The 21,171-nt window shown below is 36.8% G+C and overlaps 1 protein-coding gene across 3 annotated transcripts in view; it reads right to left on the reverse strand.

Annotated features, from left to right (window-relative positions):
• NfI (Nuclear factor I) overlaps positions 1–21,171 on the reverse strand; it is a 66,165-nt gene that overhangs the window by 21,694 nt on the left and 23,300 nt on the right. For 2 of the 3 annotated variants that reach the window (XM_075298911.1, XM_075298908.1), the window contains exon 3: positions 20,169–20,546. In XM_075298911.1, the coding sequence (XP_075155026.1) occupies positions 20,169–20,267 (99 nt within the window). In that variant the 5' untranslated portion in view covers positions 20,268–20,546. The remainder of the gene's footprint in view (positions 1–20,168; positions 20,547–21,171) is intronic. The other variant, XM_075298909.1, reaches the window with a different exon arrangement.

The raw sequence follows: 21,171 nt of genomic DNA on the forward strand, positions 1-21,171 counted from the left end.
TTGCCCAATTTGGTTGAAATTTTGCAGTAGGACTACAATTAGTAGTATAGTCATGTGTGCAAAATTTGATTGAAATCGGTTCAAATTTACATATAGCTCCCATATATATCTTTCGCCCGATATGCACTTATATGGACCCAGAAGCCAGAGTTTTATCCCGATTAGCTTGAAATTTTGCACAAGGAGTACAATTAGTATTATAGTCATGTGTGCAAAATTTGATTGAAATCGGTTCAGATTTAGATATAGCTTCCATATATATTTTTCGCCCGATATGGACTTATATGGCCCCAGAAGCCAGAGTTTTGGCCCAATTTGGTTGAAATTTTGCACTAGGAGTACAATTAGTAGTATAGTCAAGTGTGCACAATTTGATTGAAATCGGTTCAGATTTAGATATATCTCCCATATATAGCTTTCGCCCGATTTACACTCATATGACCACAGAGGCCAATTTTTAACTCCGATTTAGTTGAAATTTTGCACAGGGAGTAGAATTAGCTAGTAGCTATGCGTGCCAAATTTGGTTGAAATCGGTTCAGATTTAGATAAAGCTCCCATATATAGCTTTCGCCTGATTTTCACTTATATGACCACAGAGGCCAATTTTGTGCTCCGATGTTGTTAAAATTTTGCACAGGGAGTAGAATTAGCATTGTAGCTATGCGTACCAAATTTGGTTGAAATCGGTTCAGATTTAGATATAGCTCCCATATATATATTTTTCTGATTTCGACAAAAATGGTCAAAATATCAACACTTTCCTTGTAAAATCGCCACTGCTTAGTCGAAAAGTTGTAAAAACTACTCTAATTTTCCTAAACTTCTAATACATATATATCGAGCGATAAATCATAAATAAACTTTTGTTTCCTTAAAATTGCTTAAGATTTAAATGTTTCCCATATTTTTTACAAACATTGTGTTCAACCCTAGTGCATTAGCCGACTTAAATTTTGAGTCTATAGATTTTGTAGAAGTTTATCAAATTCTGTCCAGACCGAGTGATATTTAAATGTATGTATTTGGGACAAACCTTTATATATAGCTCCCAAAACATTTGACGGATGTGATATGGTATCGAAAATTTAGATCTACAAAGTGGTGCAGGGTAAAATATATTCGGCCCGCTCGACTTTAGACTTTCCTTACTTGTTTTTTTTTTATCAAATTATGGATTTTTTATCGTTCTCTGTGTGTTATGATTATAGGATTATGGATATGTAGAATTTCCAAGTTTGCAATTTTTTAACCAAGCCACCTATTAATGGGAATTACGCTTTACAAAAATTTGGCTTATAGTACGTCAGGTATCAGGATAAACAGGTCAAGTCCATTTCATTATAATTCCGCAACGATTAAGTTTTCATTTTTAAATATCATAGTATACAGTGTACATATTCCAAATATTAAATATAATAAATAAATTTTTAATATTTGTATAATTGAGACGTGTTCTTTTTTGAAAACACAAAACAAAGGACTTGGCCTATTTATACTGTACACCAAATTAAATTATTTTAGCTATTTATTTATCCCGTTAATAATAATACTCTCCATTAAATCATATTCTGATACAATTGGCGTTACTGTATCACAATTAACTCGACCCGTTTATCAGATATAACGACGTATTTAAATATGTTTTTTTTTTTGGGTTCTGTATTTAGTTTTTCTGATTAAATTGTGTTAATATTTATAAAGAGAAGAGAAACACTGATTTACATGACGCGTACAACATTCACAACACATACGAGTATTAAGAAGAATAATTTTCTAAAATAAAAGTTTTTATTGAAATGTACAAAAAAATGTGTTTAATTCGGGAAAATAATTGAAGTTAGAATTACTGGGAGAAAAAACGTGTGTGTAAGAAATTCATAATGTGCATATCGGGATGCAAAACTAATAATGAATAGTAAAGGGAATAATGTCTGTCATTGGATATATGTATATGTATGTGAATCTCAATAAATTAAAATTTTGGAATGATAGAAAATGTATAACAAATGATTTTTTTGTGAATGACAATTCCCATCAAACAAAAAATAGAAGTTAATCCATAAACATTTCTTTTTTAACACATCATGGCATCCTCCATCAATGTTTTCCCACTTCCGATGATCACTATCTGAGGACACGGTTTCAACAGTTGGTAGAATTCTACCAAAAATTGTAGATTTTTTACTGTTTCGTTTTGTGGCCTCATGTTATTTCCGAGCCATTTAAAACATTCCATTATGGCACGCACTTCTGCCTGAAGGACCTTGTTGTGGTCCCGTAATCTACATAGTTTCGAGGGTTTCTTCCACCCAGCATCTGGAACGACGAAATTATTTTGGGTGACCCAAACAAGAAATGATGGATAAACAGGCACATAGAATTGAGAGCACATCTATGCCGAATTGGAACAGAAGAGGATGGTGCATGTAGGTCATGTTGGGATGATGAGAGCTTGGAACACTACCTTTCTCACTGCCCTGCTTTTACTAGGAGAATGGACAGAAACACGACAAAGGATAAATAGGGAAGAGAGTGGGTGCAATGGCGGATGACGCGACAATCCATTATCATATTCCTGAGATGATCATAGCTCTCGGGTGTGACATTCTGATGCCAATAAGAAGGGAGAATGGGACCTCAGAACAGATACCAGGGGTAGGACCCAGACATCGAGATTCTATTCCGATTACCGGACCACAGCACAATTCTGCAGAATGAAGTGCGTACCATAACGGAATGTGTTGATTGGTTCGGAAATGACACGAGGTGAACATTTAACAGGTTGGCTGATAAGTCCCCAGTCTGACACATAGATGGCGTCGCTAGTATTAAACGCATATTATTTTTGTATAGTACCAACCTTCAAATGATTCGTGTCAAAATTTGACGTCTGTAGAAAATGTATAACGAATGATTTTTTGTGAATGACAATTCCCATCAAACAAAAAATAGAAGTTAATCCATAAACATTTCTTTTTTAATACATCATGGGATCCTCCAACAATGTCTTCCCACTTCCGATGATCACTATCTGTGGACACGGTTTCAACAGTTGGTAGAATTCTACTAAAAATTGTAGATTTTCGTAGATTGGTAGAGTTCTTGATGTAGGAACTACGAAATTTAGATGTCGATGAACAGAGAAGAATTGCGACCATTGATTTGTATCATAACAGGATATAACACACTTGGGAAACACATGGTAAGAATAGGACTTAAGACGATGATATCTGTGGAGGTGCCTGGACGCGGAAGTTACGGAGGACTCGCCAGTGTCCAGCTTTATCCTTTAGAAGAAACAAGATACTGGGATCCTTTTTCTTTCAGGCTCTCACTGATCTGCGGGAGTGCAGCTTAAGGAACATACTTGCATTCATCAGGGCCTCTGATTGGTTGCTCTGAAATTTCTTTTAAAGAAAACGAGAAGTTCTGGGACAAGGCGGACCGCATCGGAAGGAAGAAGATGGAAAGATCACATCGAGGAATCACAATGGACCTACAGGAGGTCAGAAAGGGTCCCAAGGAATGCATTGGACTGGGCAAGACCCAGGGACCTGAATGTTAACCCTAAGAAGACAGAATTATGCCTATTCAGATAAGAAACTGAATTGGAAGAGCCCCATCAAAGAGAGGTCTGAGAAAGTCTACAGATGTTGGGCATTATGCGGGAGAGCGGTAGGCTTTAAATGGCAACTGAATTCAAAAGTGGTGCACTGGATATATGAGAGCGTAAAAAGGCAAATTCTGACATACGCGTCAATAGTTTGGTGGACATCAGTGACGAGGAAGTGCAACATAGGAATTTTATAACAGATCCAACGGACATATTGTCATAACAGTCATAACAGAGGCATTGAAGACCACGTTAACCAGAGGCTTGGAGACCATGGTTAGGTTAGGTTAAAGTGGCAGCCCGATTTACTATTAGACTCACTTAGACTTAGAGTAGCTGCCGAGTGTGATATTCTGACGCCAGAAAGATGATGCTGGGAGAATCAAAGCCCATAACAGATATTAAGGGGAAATAACAGTTATACCGATGGATTGAAGATGGATGAGAGGACGAAACTGGACGTATATGTGGAGGACCCTGACACCGTGATCCTATGTAGATTACGGGATCATAGCACAATCTTGTAGACCACGAGGCCACAAAATGTGATCATTCACAGATTGCCTGGAGGGCAATGCAGACAATAGCAGACATTATGGTTCTATCGCCAATCGTATTAAGATGTAAAGGAATGATCAACTAATTCTCGGAATGCAACAGGATCCGCATCATATGGATGCAGGGACACGCCGGAATAAGAGGAAATGTAAAGGCAAGTGAACTGGCGATAGGGAAGTAAACTTAGAGAACGCAAAACTCATAGAAGCGTCGCGAGCCGAGTTGGACGAATGGACACGGGAGACATATAAAGCGATGTGGACCAACGCAACGGTCGGAAGAATGACGAAAATACATTGGGGTGACCTAAATAAGAAAAAGTCTGGGAAACTACTCACGGAAAGTAGGACGACAGTCAGTAGGGCCGTGGGAAGAATCACGGGGCACCTAGAATTGAGAGCACATTTGTGGCGAATAGGAGCTGCAGATGGTGGTGCATGTAGGGTATGATCGTATATCTGAGGTGACCATAGCTGTCGAATGTGATATTCTGACGCCAGAAAGATGATGTTGGGAGAATCAAACCCCCAGAACAGATATTAGAGGGAAATAACTGCTATACCGATGGATCGAACAGCGATGAGCGGACGAGACAGGGCGTATTTGTGGAGGACCCAGACACCGTGGTCCTATGCAGTTTACGGGACCATATCACAATTCTATAGGCAGAAGTGCTTGCCATAACGGAATGTATTAGATGGCTCGGCCACACACCGTGAACATTTTCACGAATTGCCGGAGGACAATGAAGGCAATAGCAGACATTACGGTTCAATGGCGAATCGTATTAGGATCGTATACTAGAAAAAAGCAGGATTCTCATCATATGATTGCCAGGATATGCCGCCACATAGGAAAGTGAATTTGGAGAACGCAAAGCCCATAGAGGCAACGGGAGCCGAGTTGGATGAATGGACACAGGAGACACGAAAAGCGATGTAGAGCAATGTAACGGTCGTTAGAACGACGAACGTGGTGCAATGGTTAGCATGCCCGCCTTACATACACAAGGTCGTGGGTTCGATTCCTGCTTCGACCGAACGCCAAAACGTTTTTCAGCGGTGGATTATCCCACCTCAGCAATGCTGGTGACATTTCTGAGGATTTCAAAGCTTCTTTAAGTGGATTCACTGCAATGTGGTCCCTTGTCATTGAGCTTAATATGGAATCGGGCAGAACTCAGTGATAAGAGAGAAGTTCACCAATGTGGTATTACAATGGACTGAATAGTCTAAGTGAGCCTGATACATTGAGCTGCCACCTAGCCTAACCTAACCTAGGACGACGAAAGTACTATGGGGTGACGCAAACAAGAAAAAGTCTGGGAAACTACTCAATGAGAGTAGGACGATAGTCACGAGAGCCGTGTTATTAATAACCAGGCACCTAGAATTGAGAGCACATCTGTGCCGAATAGGAGCTGCAGAGGATTGTGCATGTAGGGTATGTTTTGAGAATAATGAGACCTAGGAGCACTACCTTTGTCACTGACCTGTTTTTACTAGGAAAATGGGAAGAAACACGAAACATGACAAACCATTAAATAATAATAGGGGAGACGGCGGGTGTAATTGCGCATGCCGCATCAATCCATGATCGTATTCCTGAGATGAACATAGATCTCGGCTGTGATATTCTGACTCCAATAAGATAGTTCTGGGAGAATGGGACCCTTGAACAGATACCAGAGGGATGACCCAGACATCGAGATTCTATTCCGATTACCGGACCACAGCACAATCCTGCAGGAAGAAGTGTGTGCCATAACGGAATGTGTTGATTGGTTCGGAAATGACACGAGGTGAACATTTACAGAGACTTACTACTTTGGTCACTACCCTGCCTATAGCAGGCAGTTAAACATATCTGCGAAGAGCTGATTGGGGACTTGGACCAACATGTTAACAGAGACTGAAAGCAAATTAGGGAATCCATTAAGAACACAGAGTTTCTGGAATAAAAGAAGGATACGATAGAATACTGGCTTAAGTGTTTGTCAGCCGCCATGAGACAGAGAAATCTGGAATCCGTTTTCAACCTAACCAACCTAACCTAACCTAGGCTATTCAGTCGATTATGATGCTTCTCTCTATCAGTGATTTTCTCTATTATGAATGGGTGCTGCCCGATTCCATGTTTAGCTCAATGACAGGGGACCTCCGTTTTCTAGCCAAATCTGAACGGCGTTTCACATTGCGCTGAAACCACTTATCGAACCTTTGAAACACGCAAAGATGTCGCCAGCATTACTGAGAGGAGAGAATCCACCGCTGGAAAACTTTTTATGTGGCATGTCCGCCTTGCATGCAAGGCGTGCATGCTAACTACTGCACGATGGTGACTCCCAAACACGAATAAAACAAGCACCTCCTATTTAATTACCCTGAGTTTTTTGTATTTGTACGAGAGTGGTAAAAAAAACCGGATTGATTTTTCTCGGATTTAAAAAAACGGACTTTTTTCCAAAACCGGTGGATGGTGTTTTTTGAAATAAATATCCGACATAACCGGTTCAACCGGTTTTCATAAAAATACGTAATTTCGAAAGGAAAATCATTTTTTTTTGTCAAAAAAGATCAACGAAATACTAAGTCAAAAATTTATTAAAAGTTGGACACAATTTTTATACCCTCCACCATAGGATGCGGGGTATATTAACTTTGTCATTCCGTTTGTAACACATCGAAATATTGACCCCATAAAGTATATATATTCTGGGTCGTGGTGAAATTCTGAGTCGATCTAACCATGTCCGTCCGTCTGTTGAAATAACGCCAACTTCCGAACGAAACAACCTATCGACTTGAAACTTGGCACAAGTAGTTGTTATTGATGTAGGTCGAATGGTATTGCAAATGGGTCATATCGGACCACTTTTACGTATAGCCCCCATATAAACCGACGCTCAGATTTGGCTTGCGGAGCCCCTTGGACGAGCAAAATTCATCCGATCCGGTTGAAATTTGGAACATGATGTTAGTATGTGGTCTCTAACAACCATGCAAAAATTGGTCCACATTGGTCCATAATTATATATAGCCCCCATATAAACCGATCCCCAGATTTGGCTTGCGGAGCCTCTAAGAGAAGCAAATTTCATCCGATCCGGCTGAAAATTGGTACATGGTGTATGTATATGGTTTCTAAAAACTACGCAAAAAAATGGTCCACATCGGTCCATAATTATATATAGCCCCCACATAAACCGATCCTCCGATTTAGCTTGAGGAGCCTCTAAGAGAAGCAAATTTCATCCGAACCTGCTGAAATTTTGTACATGGTGCTAGTATATGGTCTCTAACAACCGTGAAAAAATTGGTCCACATCGGTCCATAATTATATATAGCCCCCATATAAACCGATCCCCAGATTTGACCTTCGAAGCCTCATGGATGAGCAAAATTCATTCGATTCGGTTGACATTTAGTACGTGGTGTTAGTATATGTTCTCCAACAACGATGCAGGAATTGGTCCATATCGGTGCATAATTAACATATATGTAGCCCCCATATAAACCGATCCTCAGATTTGACTTCCGGAGCCCCTTGGAAGAGCAAAATTCACCCGATCCGGTTGGTGTTAGTATATGTCTCTAACAACCATTCAAAAATTGGTCCATACTGGTCTTAATTATATATAACCACCATTTAAACCTATCCCCAGATTTGATATCCGGAGCTCTTGGGGAGCAAAATTAATCCGATCCGGTTGAAATTTTGTACGTGGTGAAATTTGGTACATTGCGCTAGTATATGGCCGCTAACAACCATGCCAAAAATGGTCCATATCGGTCTATTTTACTACTATACAAAATTTTGTCAAAATTTTATTATTATAGAAAATTTTATCAAAATTTTATTACTATGGAAAATTTTGTCAAAATGTTATTACTATAGAAAATTTTATCAAAATTTTATTGCTATAGAAAATTTTGTCAAGATGTTATTTCTATAGAAAATTTTGTCAAAATTTTATTTCTATAGAAAATTTTGTCAAAATTTTATTTCTATAGAAAATTTTGTCAAAATTTTATTTCTATAGACAATTTTGTCAAAATTTTATATATATATATATATATATATATATATATATATATATATATATATATATATATATATATATATATATATATATATATATATATATATATATATATATATATATATATATATATATATATATATATATATATATATATATATATATATATATATATATATATATATATATATATATATATATATATATAGAAAATGTTGTCAAAATTTTATATATATAGAAAATTTTGTCAAAATTTTATTTTTATAGAAAATTTTGTCAAAATTTTATATCTATAGAAAAATTTGTCAACATTTTATTTCTATAGAAAAATTTGTCAACATTTTATTTCTATAGAAAATTTTGTCAAAATTTTATTTCTATAGAAAAATTTGTCAAAATTTTATTTCTATAGAAAATTTTGTCAAAATTTTATATATATAGAAAATTTTGTCAAAATTTTATATATATATATAGAAAATTTTGTCAAAATTTTATATATATAGAAAATTTTGTCAAAATTTTATTTCTATAGAAAATTTTGTCAAAATTTTATTTTTATAGAAAATTTTGTCAAAATTTTATTTCTATAGAAAATTTTGTCAAAATTATATTTCTATAGAAAAATTTGTCAAAATTAGAAGTCTGCATCGAATAACTTTTCACTACATGTATGCAATTCGCTGTCGAATATAGTACATACACTGTCTTTCTCTCAGAGCGTAAGTAGTGAAGTGAAGAGAACACTTCTTGTCAAATACCACCAAGTATTTATCCGAAACAATATGTGTTCCGAGAAAAAAGGAACAATAAAAATGTAAGTACTTGAGAAAAAGTACAACATGGATTATCTTCACTTCATGTGGTACCACAAGTATTGCTTAGCTATGTGAGAAGCAAATCTTTCCATTATTATTAATCATAGATATGTATGCATGTCACATATTTCATATATTTATGTATGTCACACACTTACCTTAACGTTTGCCGTTCTTTATATCAATCCGAAAACATATATTATGGAGAGTAACTGTTTTCTTGTATTTCTGAAACTGCACGTGGTACATGGAGTACTCTATGAAGTTTTGTTCTCGCAACATACTCGACGTGATCACTCTGAGTACACTTCAATAAGAGAGAAAGAGGAATATGTGTTTGTTGGTAGTGAAGACATCAGAGTAGCAACAATAAGTTACTCGTGGCTTTTGGTGTTCATTAAAATGTGTACCAATTGTTTTGCGGCTCTCTCAAATAGATGTACTCATTTAGCAAGTACACGTGTACTCTGCAATTACAAATGGAATTGTGCAGACCTCTAGTCAAAATGTTATTTCTATAGAAAATTTTGTCAAAATTTTATTTCTATAGAAAATTTTGTCAAAATTTTATATATATAGAAAATTTTGTCAAAATTTTATTACTATAGAAAATTTTGTCAAATTGAATTTATGTACGTATTTAATCGGCGTTTTGTTTTTGTTTAATATATACCCCGTATGGACTAACTTACAATTGAGAAGACGGTGTTAAGAAGTTTTAAGATACGTTGCCATCGGCAAGTGTTACCGCAACCCAAGTAATTCGATTGTGGATGACAGTCTTTACTACAAGTTTCTATGCAATTCATGATGGAGGGTACATAAGATTCGTCTTGGCCGAACTTACGGGCGTATATACTTGTTTCAACTCAAATGTACGTTGCGTCTTTTTGGAAGTGATTTCATTGCAGTTTATTTAAATACCCAGATATATCAGTCTAATTTTGGCAATAAATTCACAACTTTATAATGAAAATATAATGAAACCGAACGCCAATTTTCGAGGCCTAGAAAACACCGGTTCTACCGGTCCCCCGAAATTGAGATTTTAGCGAAAACCGAAATCGGTGTAAGAGGACAAACCGGTTTACCGGTTTTGATCACTGTAATAAGTACATTTAGCTAATGTGGAATCCCAATGGAGTTAAATGAGCCCGAAATAAAATGTCAGCCACTATAGCCTAACCTAACACAAATTTTTGCTATGAGAATGTGACCTTATTCGATGCTAGATAAACTCTATCAATCACTTCTTGACTTGTGATCCATTAACTGGTGTACTGGATTTTTCTCTATCGATTGGTCATCGATCAACCAATGACAGCTAGAAGTCAATCCTAGTGAAACTTTCCAAATGCAAACTTTGCCCACTGGTAATACCAATGTGAAATGTAATCTATGAAATTTAGCTTTTTGTGCATTTTGGGTCTATGGTTTTTGTGCAATTTCAATTACTTAGTATGCATTGTTTCACCTACTTTGGTGAAATCATGTGGCTGGAAAATACCAAACCATAACTAAAATAAAATAGAAAAAAAAAACAACAAAATAAATGGCAAAGGTACTTGTAAACCTGCTAGCTACCCTCATAGATTTTCTGCACTACAACTCTTGTGTCAGTGTGAATGTGAAACTGACCTACCAAAATATTGCGAATGAACATTTGTTAGTCTACCCAGTGCAACATGGTCGCTGGAACGCATCCTAATTGGTATGCAAAACATATCGAAATGATGACGACGCATCAAGAATGAAAATCGCCTGCATTAGAAGCGCACATTGACGGCAAAGAAGCACACAAATAGGCTATTAAATTAAATGCCCCTACAAAAGGCAAGGCTTTGAGAGACTTTAGGCATTAGGTCAATGTACGAGCATTTGTCGTAAATGTGTTAGAAGTTAAGTGAAATTATTCTTTTTTTTTTTTTTTGCAACGGCAAAACCTAATTATGTATCTAACAATGTTGGAAAATCTTCCATTGGAAAGTTGAACTTCCATTGGAAAGTTGAATAGATCTCAGAGTAGCTGCACACAAAAAAATAATTCTTTCCTCCCAAACGAAATTTTAGACAAACAAAGTTCGTTTCTCATTTGTTTTTCGTTGAAAGGAAGTGTATTTGGAAGAAAAGTATATACTTTTTGTGATAAACGTTTATTCTTTTCCAAACGTTTATTCTTTCTTTCAGTTGTTAACTCATAATACACACGAGTTTTTCCGTCGATATGTGACAATGGATGAAACATCGCTCCATCACTACACTCCTGAACCGTATCCGAAGCGTGGAAAGACTCAAAAGTCCGCTGGGAAAGTAATGGCCTCTGTTTTTTGGGATGCGCATGGAATAATTTTTATCGATTATCGTGAGAAGGGAAAAGCCATCAACAGTGACTATTATATGGCGTTATTGGAGCGTTTGAAGGTCGAAATCGCGGCAAAACGGCCCCATATGAAAAAGAAAAAAGTGTTGTTCCACCAAGACGCACCGTGCCACAAGTCATTGAGAACGATGGCAAAAATTCATGAATTGGGCTTCGAATTGCTTCCCCACCCACCGTATTCTCCAGATCTGGCCCCAGCGACTTTTACTTGTTCTCAGACCTCAAAAGGATGCTCGCAGGGAAAAAATTTGGCTGCAATGAAGAGATGATTGCCGAAACTGAGCCCTATTTTGAGGCAAAACCGAAGGAGTATTACCAAAATGGTATCAAAAAATTGGAAGATCGTTATAATCGTTGTATCGCTCTTGAAGGGAACTATGTTGAATAATAAAAACGTATTTTGACAAAAAAAAAAGTGTTTTTTTTTTTTTGTTAGAGCGGGGACTTATCAGCCAACTTGTTATACCCTTCACCACTATTTACTGTGGTACAGGTATCGCTCTTGAAGGGAACTATGTTGAATAGTAAAAACGAATTTTGACAAAAAAAAAATGTGTTTTTCTTTGTTAGACCGGGGACTTATCAGCCAACCTGTTATTTGGTACATGCACTGGAAAAATCATACCCGATTCCTAAGGTTTTTTTTACACTAATGATTTGTTTGGCGTTGATTACGAGCCAAAGAAGCCGAGAATTGAAGTGAGAATACCTAAGGAAACAATTCTCTTTTAAATTTGAGTTTTACGTACTTGATTTTAAGAAAAACAAGTATATAATGCCGTAAGTTCGTGCAGGCCGAATCTTATGTACCCTCCACCATGGATTGCGTAGAAACATCTGCGAAAGATTGTCACCCACAATCGAATTACTTGGGTTGTGGTATCTTAAAACTTCTTAACATCGTTTTCTAAATTGTGAGTTAGTCAATACGTGGTTTATATTAGACAAAAAAGTTATGTATAGGTAAGTCTCCAAATAATTACGAATCGATATGTACTTTTGCACGATATGTGGAGAGCCAGAATTGAAATATGGGGGTCGCTTATATGGGGGCTATAATTATGAACTTGATATGGACCATTTTTTGTGTGATTGGTGATCGATTTATTTGACGGCTTTATATAACTACAGAGCGATATGGGCCTAGTTAGGCATGGTTATTATACACATACTAGCACAATGTACCAAATTTCAACTGATTCGGATGAATTTTGCTCCTCCAAGAGGCTCCAAAACAAAAACTGGGGATCGGTTTATATGGGGGCTATATATGATTATGGAGTGATATGGACCACTTTTGGCATGGTTGTTAAATAAAATATACTACAACCACGTACCAAATTTCAACCAGATCGGATGAATTTCGCTTCTCCAAGAGGCTCCAAAACCAAATCTCGGGATGGGTTTATATGGGGTTATATATAATTATGGACTGATATGAACCAATTCCAGCATGGTTGTTGGATACCATATATTAACATCACGTACCGAATTTCAACCGAATCGGAAGAATTTTGCTCTACCAAGGGGCCCCGGAGGTCAAATCTGGGGATCGGTTTATATGGGGCTATATATAATTATGGACCGATTTCGACCAATTTTGGGATGGGATATATATGAACACCACGTATCAAATTTCAACTGAATCAGATGATTTTTTTTTCTTCCAAGAGGCTCCGGAGGTCAAATCTAGGGATCGGTTTATAGGGGGGCTATATATATAATTATTTACCGATATGGACCAATTTTTCCATGGTTATTAGAGACCATATACTCACACCCTGTACCAAATTTCAGCCTGATCGGATGGCATTTGCTTCTCTTAGAGCCTCCGCAAGCCAAATCTGGGGATCGGTTTATATGCGAGCTATATATAATTATGGACCGATGTGGACCAATTTTTGTACGATTGTTAGAGACCATATACTAACACCATGTACCAAATTTCAACCGGATCGGATGAAATTTGCTTCTCTTAGAGAGTCTGCAAGCCAAATTTGGGGGTCCGTTTATATGGGGGCTATACATAATTATGGACCGATGTGGGCCAATTTTTGCATGGTTGTTAGATACCATATACTAACACTATGTACAAAATTTCAGCCGGATCGGATGAAATACGCTTCTCTTAGAGAGTCTGCAAGCCAAATTTGGGGGTCCGTTTATAAGGGGGCTATATATAATTATTTACCGATATGGACCAATTTTTCCATGGTTATTAGAGACCATATACTCACACCCTGTACCAAATTTCAGCCTGATCGGATGGCATTTGCTTCTCTTAGAGCCTCCGCAAGCCAAATCTGGGGATCGGTTTATATGCGAGCTATAAATAATTATGGACCGATGTGGACCAATTTTTGCACGATTGTTAGAGACCATATACTAACACCATGTACCAAATTTCAACCGGATCGGATGAAATTTGCTTCTCTTAGAGAGTCTGCAAGCCAAATTTGGGGGTCCGTTTATATGGGGGCTATACATAATTATGGACCGATGTGGACCAATTTTTGCATGATTGTTAGAGACAATATACCAACACCATGTACCAAATTTCAGCCGGATCGGATGAAATATGCTTCTCTTAGAGAGTCTGCAAGCCATATTTGGGGGTCCGTTTATATGGGGGCTATATATAATTATGAACCGATGTGGACCAATTTTTGCATGATTGTTAGATAACATATACCAACACCATGTACCAAATTTCAGGCGGATCGGATGAAATTTGCTTCTCTTTGAGGCTCCGGAACCCAAATCTGGGGATCGGTTTATATGGGCGCTATATATAATTATGGACCGATGTGGACCAATTTTTACACGGTTGTTAGAGACCATATACCAACACCATGTACCAAATTTCAGCCGGATCGGATGCAATTTGCTTCTCTTTGAGGCTTCGCAAGCCAAATCTGGAGAACGGTTTATATGGGGTCTATATATAATTATGGACCGATGTGGACTAATTTTTGCATGGTTGTTAGAGACCATATACCAACATCATGTACCGAATTTCAGCCGGATCGGATGAAATTTGCTTCTCTTTGAGGCTCCGCAAGCCAAATCTGGGGATCGGTTTATATGGGCGCTATATATAATTATGGACCGATGTGGACCAATTTTTGCACGGTTGTTAGAGACCATATACCAACACCATGTACCAAATTTCAGCCGGATCGGATGCAATTTGCTTCTCTTTGAGGCTTCGCAAGCCAAATCTGGAGAACGGTTTATATGGGGTCTATATATAATTATGGACCGATGTGGACTAATTTTTGCATGGTTGTTAGAGACCATATACCAACATTATGTACCGAATTTCAGCCGGATCGGATGAAATTTGCTTCTCTTTGAGGCTCCGCAAGCCAAATCTGAGGGTCCCTTTATATGGGGGCTATACGTAAAAGTGGACCGATATGGCCAATTTGCAATACCATCCGACCTTCATCAATAACAACTACTTGTGCCAAATTTCAAGTCGATAGCTTGTTTCGATCGGAAGTTAGCGTGATTTCAACAGACGGACGGACGGACATGCTCAGATCGACTCAGAATTTCACCACGGCCCAGAATATATATACTTTCTGGGGTCTTAGAGCAATATTTCGATGTGTATGGTGGAGGGTATAAAAATTATTTTGTTTGCTACGGGAAATCGATCTACCCCAGAACCGGTACAGGACTACTGTGTTAATGGACCAGAACCAGAAGGGAACGACCACCGTAACACAAGCTTGCCATTGACGAGGTAAATTGATCTCATTTCAAAGGACATGACCTGGGAGAACTTAGTAGTTCTCATGAACCTGTCTGGGACAAACTCTTAGGGTCCATTTTTTTAGCCCAATTCCAATCGCATCAGAAAGGAATCACTTTTGGATTCTGTTGATCTAATAAGATTTTAAAATCAAGAAAGTATAGAAATCGATAAATTAGCACTTGAGCACTATTACTAGTCCTGTGATAGGTTCGTTAGTGGCAGTATGCACCAAGTTTCCTTTGGATCTCTATTTGGACTAAATAGTCTAAGGAGTCTAAGACTATTGTGATACCAAATGTGGTGAACTTCTCTCGTATTAATGAGAGCTACGCGATTCTATATTTAGCTCAATGAAACGGAACCTTCTTCCCACAACAGAGGAGGAACTATGAAATGCACATGAATGTCAGCATCATTACTGAGAGGGATAAACTACCTTTAAAAAAAAAAAAAAAAAAAAAAAAAACTACCGGGAATTTAATCTATGCGGCACAGGAATCTGTGAACAATGGTGTAACATATAGCACATGTTAGGATGTTACTATGAACTCTAACTTTGCTTGGCCCAGCTTGAAACCGGGCATACATCAAGGCGAATATTGGCATGGGTGTATATAGGCCCTTACCTATTCTAGATATATCAAATTCAACAGTTTATTTTTTAAGTGCCTCTGTAGTACTTTAATTTTGCCAAATGCTTATGAAACTTTTATCATATTGTAAAAAAAAAAACTACGATTTACAATAAAAGTTAACATTTTAAATTCCCGTTCGATTTAACGAATTTTTCTAAATAACGAAAGGGCCTGACAATATATCGTTCGTAAAACCGAGCTTCGACTGTATTTTCATTGAAGGTGTGAAGTAGGGATGCCATATTTTGAAGGCCAAAAGAGCACATTCAGTTTATAACAAGTATATATGGCCGTAAGTTCGGCCAGGCCGAATCTTATGTACCCTCCACCATGGATAGCGTAGAAACTTTTAAGAACGACTGTCATCCACAATCGTTTTCTAAATTGTAAGTTAGTCCATACGTGGTATATAATATGGATCTAGTTAGGCATGGGTGTTAACGGCCATATACTAGCACAATGTACCAAATTTCAACTGACTCGGATGAAATTTGCGCCTCCAAGAGGCTCCAAAACCAAATCTCGGGATCGGTTTATATGGGGGCTATATATGATTATGGACTGATATGGACTACTTTTGGCATGGTTGTTAAATATCATATTTATACTACCACCACGTACCAAATTTCAACCAGATCGGATGAATTTTGCTTCTCCAAAAGGCACCGGAGGTTAAATCTGGGGATCGGTTTATATGGGCGTTATATATAATTATGGACTGATGTGAACCAATTCCTGCATGGTTGTTGGATACCATATACTAACATCACGTACCAAATTTCAACCGAATCGGATGAATTTTGGTCTTCCAAAGGGCTCCGGAGGTCAGCCCTCCTCCAAGAGGCTCCAAAACCAAATCTCGGGATCGGTTTATATGGGGGCTATATATGATTATGGACTGATATGGACTACTTTTGGCATGGTTGTTAAATATCATATTTATACTACCACCACGTACCAAAGTTCAACCAGATCGGATGAATTTTGCTTCTCCAAAAGGCACCGGAGGTTAAATCTGGGGATCGGTTTATATGGGCGTTATATATAATTATGGACTGATGTGAACCAATTCCTGCATGGTTGTTGAATACCATATACTAACATCACGTACCAAATTTCAACCGAATCGGATGAATTTTGGTCTTCCAAAGGGCTCTGGAGGTCAAATCTGGGGATCGGTTTGTATGGGGGCTATATAATGATGGACCGATTTCGACCAATTTTTGCATGGGTGTTTGAGGCCATATATTAACACCACGTACCAAATGTCAACTGAATCAGATGAATTTTGGTCTTCCAAGAGGCTCCGGAGGTCAAATGTGGAAAACGTTTTATATGGAGGCTATATATAATTATGGACCGATATGGACCAATTCTGGCACGGTTGTTGGAGACCATATACTAACACCATGTTCGAAATTTCAACCGGAGCGGATGAAATTTGCTTCTCTTAGAGGCTCCGCAAGCCAAATCTGGGGATCGGTTTATATGAGGGCTATATATAATTATTGACCGATGTGGACCAATTTTTGCATAGATGTTAGAGACCATATACTAACACCACACGCTCACAAAAAATCGCTTCTGTAACATATACTCCCAAACATATTTTGCTTCAAGCATATACATTTTTGGCTATTGCCCAAACATTTATATGTTTGATCTCTTCCAATATATAATATGTTTGAAAGCATATTGGTCTAAACAATATATGTTTGGGTAGTCAATTTCCAAACATTTTGTATTTTTGCATCCAAATTCAATAATGTTGTCTTCCAAAAAACAATATGTTATTATGTGAACATATAATATGTTTGGAAGCATTTTGCACCCAAAAATATTATATGCTTAAAAAATTCTCCCAAACAATATTGTGCTCAAAATTTTATTTATTTTTTTATATATTTACAATCATAATGAATTATGAAAATAAACAGGTAATATAGGTGCTAACAACATAGGTTTTCGACCTGAATGCTCAAAATTTTGTTTCTGCCCAATTGTATATTCCCCCACATCTTTCTCACTTCCACGAGATTTTTTAGTTCTTAGCACCTTTTTCTGTAATACAAACATTGTAGAAGAAATTATTCAATTGTATGATTTTTTTATTTTAATTTTACCTTTTGCCGGACGGGGATTTACCTTTTGCCGGACGGGGATTCGAACAGCGGACCACACAGTTTGTAAGGATCAAAGAAGTAGCTGATCAATTGCCCAAGGAAAAATAAAATGTTAATTTTGTAATAACAAGCAACAACCACCAACTTAATTCAATATCGTTCCCTGTTAAATAGCGCTCCAAGCTACTAAACACATATATGTTTATAGGCTATTTCTAAATTAATATATGTTTGCATCCAAGCATATTATATTTAAAAACATTTATGTCCCAAACATGTTATGCTAGTTTATGAACATTATATGCTTGCACTCAAAAATATTGTGTTTAAAAATTTGTGTTCCAAACATATAATGTTTATAGCCAAACATATGAAAAACAGTCTTTTTCATCCGTGCATGTACCAAATTTCAGCCGGATCTGATGAAATGTTCTTCTCTTAAAGGCTCCGCAAGCCAAATCTGTGGATCGGTTTATATGGGGCCTATATATAATTATGGACCAATGTGGACCAATTTTTGAATGGTTGTTAGAGACCATATACTAACACCATGTACCAAATTTCAGCCGGATCGGATGAAATATGCGTCTCGTAGAGGCTCCGCAAGCCAAATCTGAGCGTTGGTTTATATGGGGGCTATACGTAAAAGTGAACCGATATGGCCCATTTGCAATACCATCCGACCTACATCAATAACAACTACTTGTGCCAAGATTCAAGTCGATAGCTTGTTTCGTTCGGAAGTTAGCTTTCGAAAGGACGGACATGCTCAGATCGACTCAGAATTTCACCACGACCCAGAATATATATACTTTATGGGGTCTAAGAGAAATATTTCGATGTGTTACAAACGTAATGACAAAGTTAATATACCCCCCATCCTATGGTGGAGGGTATAAAAATCAAAACAAAACATTATTATTTGATGGATGGGCATCAGACAACAAAAAAGGGGGTCACACTGATTCAAATAAACTTTGACTAGACACATACACGAACACATTAACAACAAACTAACATCAAAACCATAAAGGGCCAACAAAAAAAAAAACATACAAAAGAAAATACAACTGTTTATTAAGGACATTATGTATAGATGTATATTAGTCACACACATACACATAGATCATAAAAACGAAAAGAACACTTCAACTTATATTCCGATTCAGTGACGGAAATGAAGAGAGTATGTGTTTGCTAGTGTATGTTTGTAGGTATTTTGTGCAGGTGTATGAGAGTGCAAGAGAAAAATGAGACAGGAAACGGAAATAACAAAAATATGATGAAAACAAGTATACATCAAAGACAAACTTCGTTACATTTTTAGGAGACGGGGGGGGCAGGAGAAATGTAGGGCTTGCAGCAAAGAATCAAAACAGGAAACAAACATACATATGGACGACGACAACGACCAAACCAAACTAAAAAAAATGTAAAAAGACAAAAAACCAAAAACAAAATAGAGAAAATCGAATATGGGAAAAATAACAATAACAGAACAACACCGACACACACATAGACATAGAGAGAATTTTTTTTAGTAACATTGCTTGTTGTTATTGTGGTTGATGATGGGTTTTTTTGGTAATTACTTAGTTAACGAATATGACTCGGTTTTTTTTGGCTTGCTATTGCAATTCGTTCTCTCTCTCTCCCTTATTGTCTGTAGCAGGATTTCATTCACTTCATTATAATACACACATACAGACATATAAACATAACGCGCCCATTCTATAAAAGGATTGAGTGAAATAGAGAGAAAAAATGGGGAGTTTTAAAGGATAGCCGTTGAATTTTTGGTGTTATTATTTTTTTTTTTTGCTTTGTAGTATTCGCTAGCTTTTAGTTCGTTATGGATCTTGTTTGTTTGTGTTTTTTTTTTGGTAGAAACGCAATTTGGTTTAATGGAAATTTCGATGTTTCACATTTGTTTCTTTGTGTGTTTTTTTATTTTTTTATTTTCAGTATGATGAGCTCTGTCATGTGATTTCACTCTAGACTCTAATGTTCATTTCATTTTGCTTGCTAATTATCCTTGTCTTAGAAATGTGAGTTAAAATAAGACAATATATAGAGGATTTTTTTGTGAAATTAGTCTGATTTCGAATATGCATTTTTTTTTTAAATAATAGGCATGTTAGTCACTTGTATAGCAAACTCTTTAGGCTATGTTAGTTCATTTCAATTCACTTGAGGAGGTTTTGTTTTTTGGTAATTTGTTTAAAAAAACTGATACCACGTATAAATTCAGCACCTGTCCTGAGGATGATGTTTGGAGATAAGAATTAACGTCCGTCTCGATCATACAGCTACGCAGTGAATCAGGTATAAACATGCCTTATACAAAAGGCTAGTGAATGCGATTTCCTGGATGGTGTTGGTGATGTTACCCCTCCTTGCCGTTTGCAATGAAAATGTTGTTGTTTTTGTGGTTGCTTTCTTTTTTTAGGTTTATTTTTGTTTATTTAAGTTTTGTTTAGTTTTTTTTAGGATGTTTTATTTTTGTTTTTTTATCCTTGGAAGACCTTTTGCTTGTATTTATGTTGAGCTTTTATGCAATCATTTCATGAATGGCAATGGTGGCTACATTTAGATGCTGTTGAAGGCATTGGATCTGAAAAGACATAACATAATGTCCTTTAATTAGAAAGGAATTTTATCCGTATTAAATATATATTATATTAAAATAAGAGGGCAGTTCGGAAACTTCTTGGCCTAGCACAATAAGCCTGGTATAAACAGAAAAAAGTTAAGTATTTTGAAAACTTCCATCTCTGTTGTGAACATATGTTACATTTTGTTTCGATCTGGCAACTCTTTCATATAGAAACAAGTGTTCAAAAAAGACACATCCGCATTTTTTTAATAGAAAAATTAGAAATGCGTGCTGTCATTAAATATTTACATAAAAAAGATTTATCGGAACAAGAAATTCATAATGATATGGTGTATGTGTTAGGTGAAAGTGCTCCTTCATATGCAACAGTAACCAAGTATATACGGCCGTAAGTTCGGCCAGGCCGAATCTTATGTACCCTCCACCATGGATTGCGTAGAAACTTCTACGAAACACTGTCATCCATAATCGAATTAATTGGGTTGTGGTATCTTAAAACTTCTTAACATCGTTTTCTAAATTGTGAGTTAGTCCATACGTGGTATATATTAGACAAAAAAGTTATGTATAGCTAAGTCTACAAATTGAAATATGGCGGTCGTTTATATGGGGGCTATACAGA

Source organism: Haematobia irritans, chromosome 3, assembly GCF_050003625.1.
Source record: "Haematobia irritans isolate KBUSLIRL chromosome 3, ASM5000362v1, whole genome shotgun sequence".
Lineage (NCBI taxonomy): Eukaryota > Metazoa > Arthropoda > Insecta > Diptera > Muscidae > Haematobia > Haematobia irritans.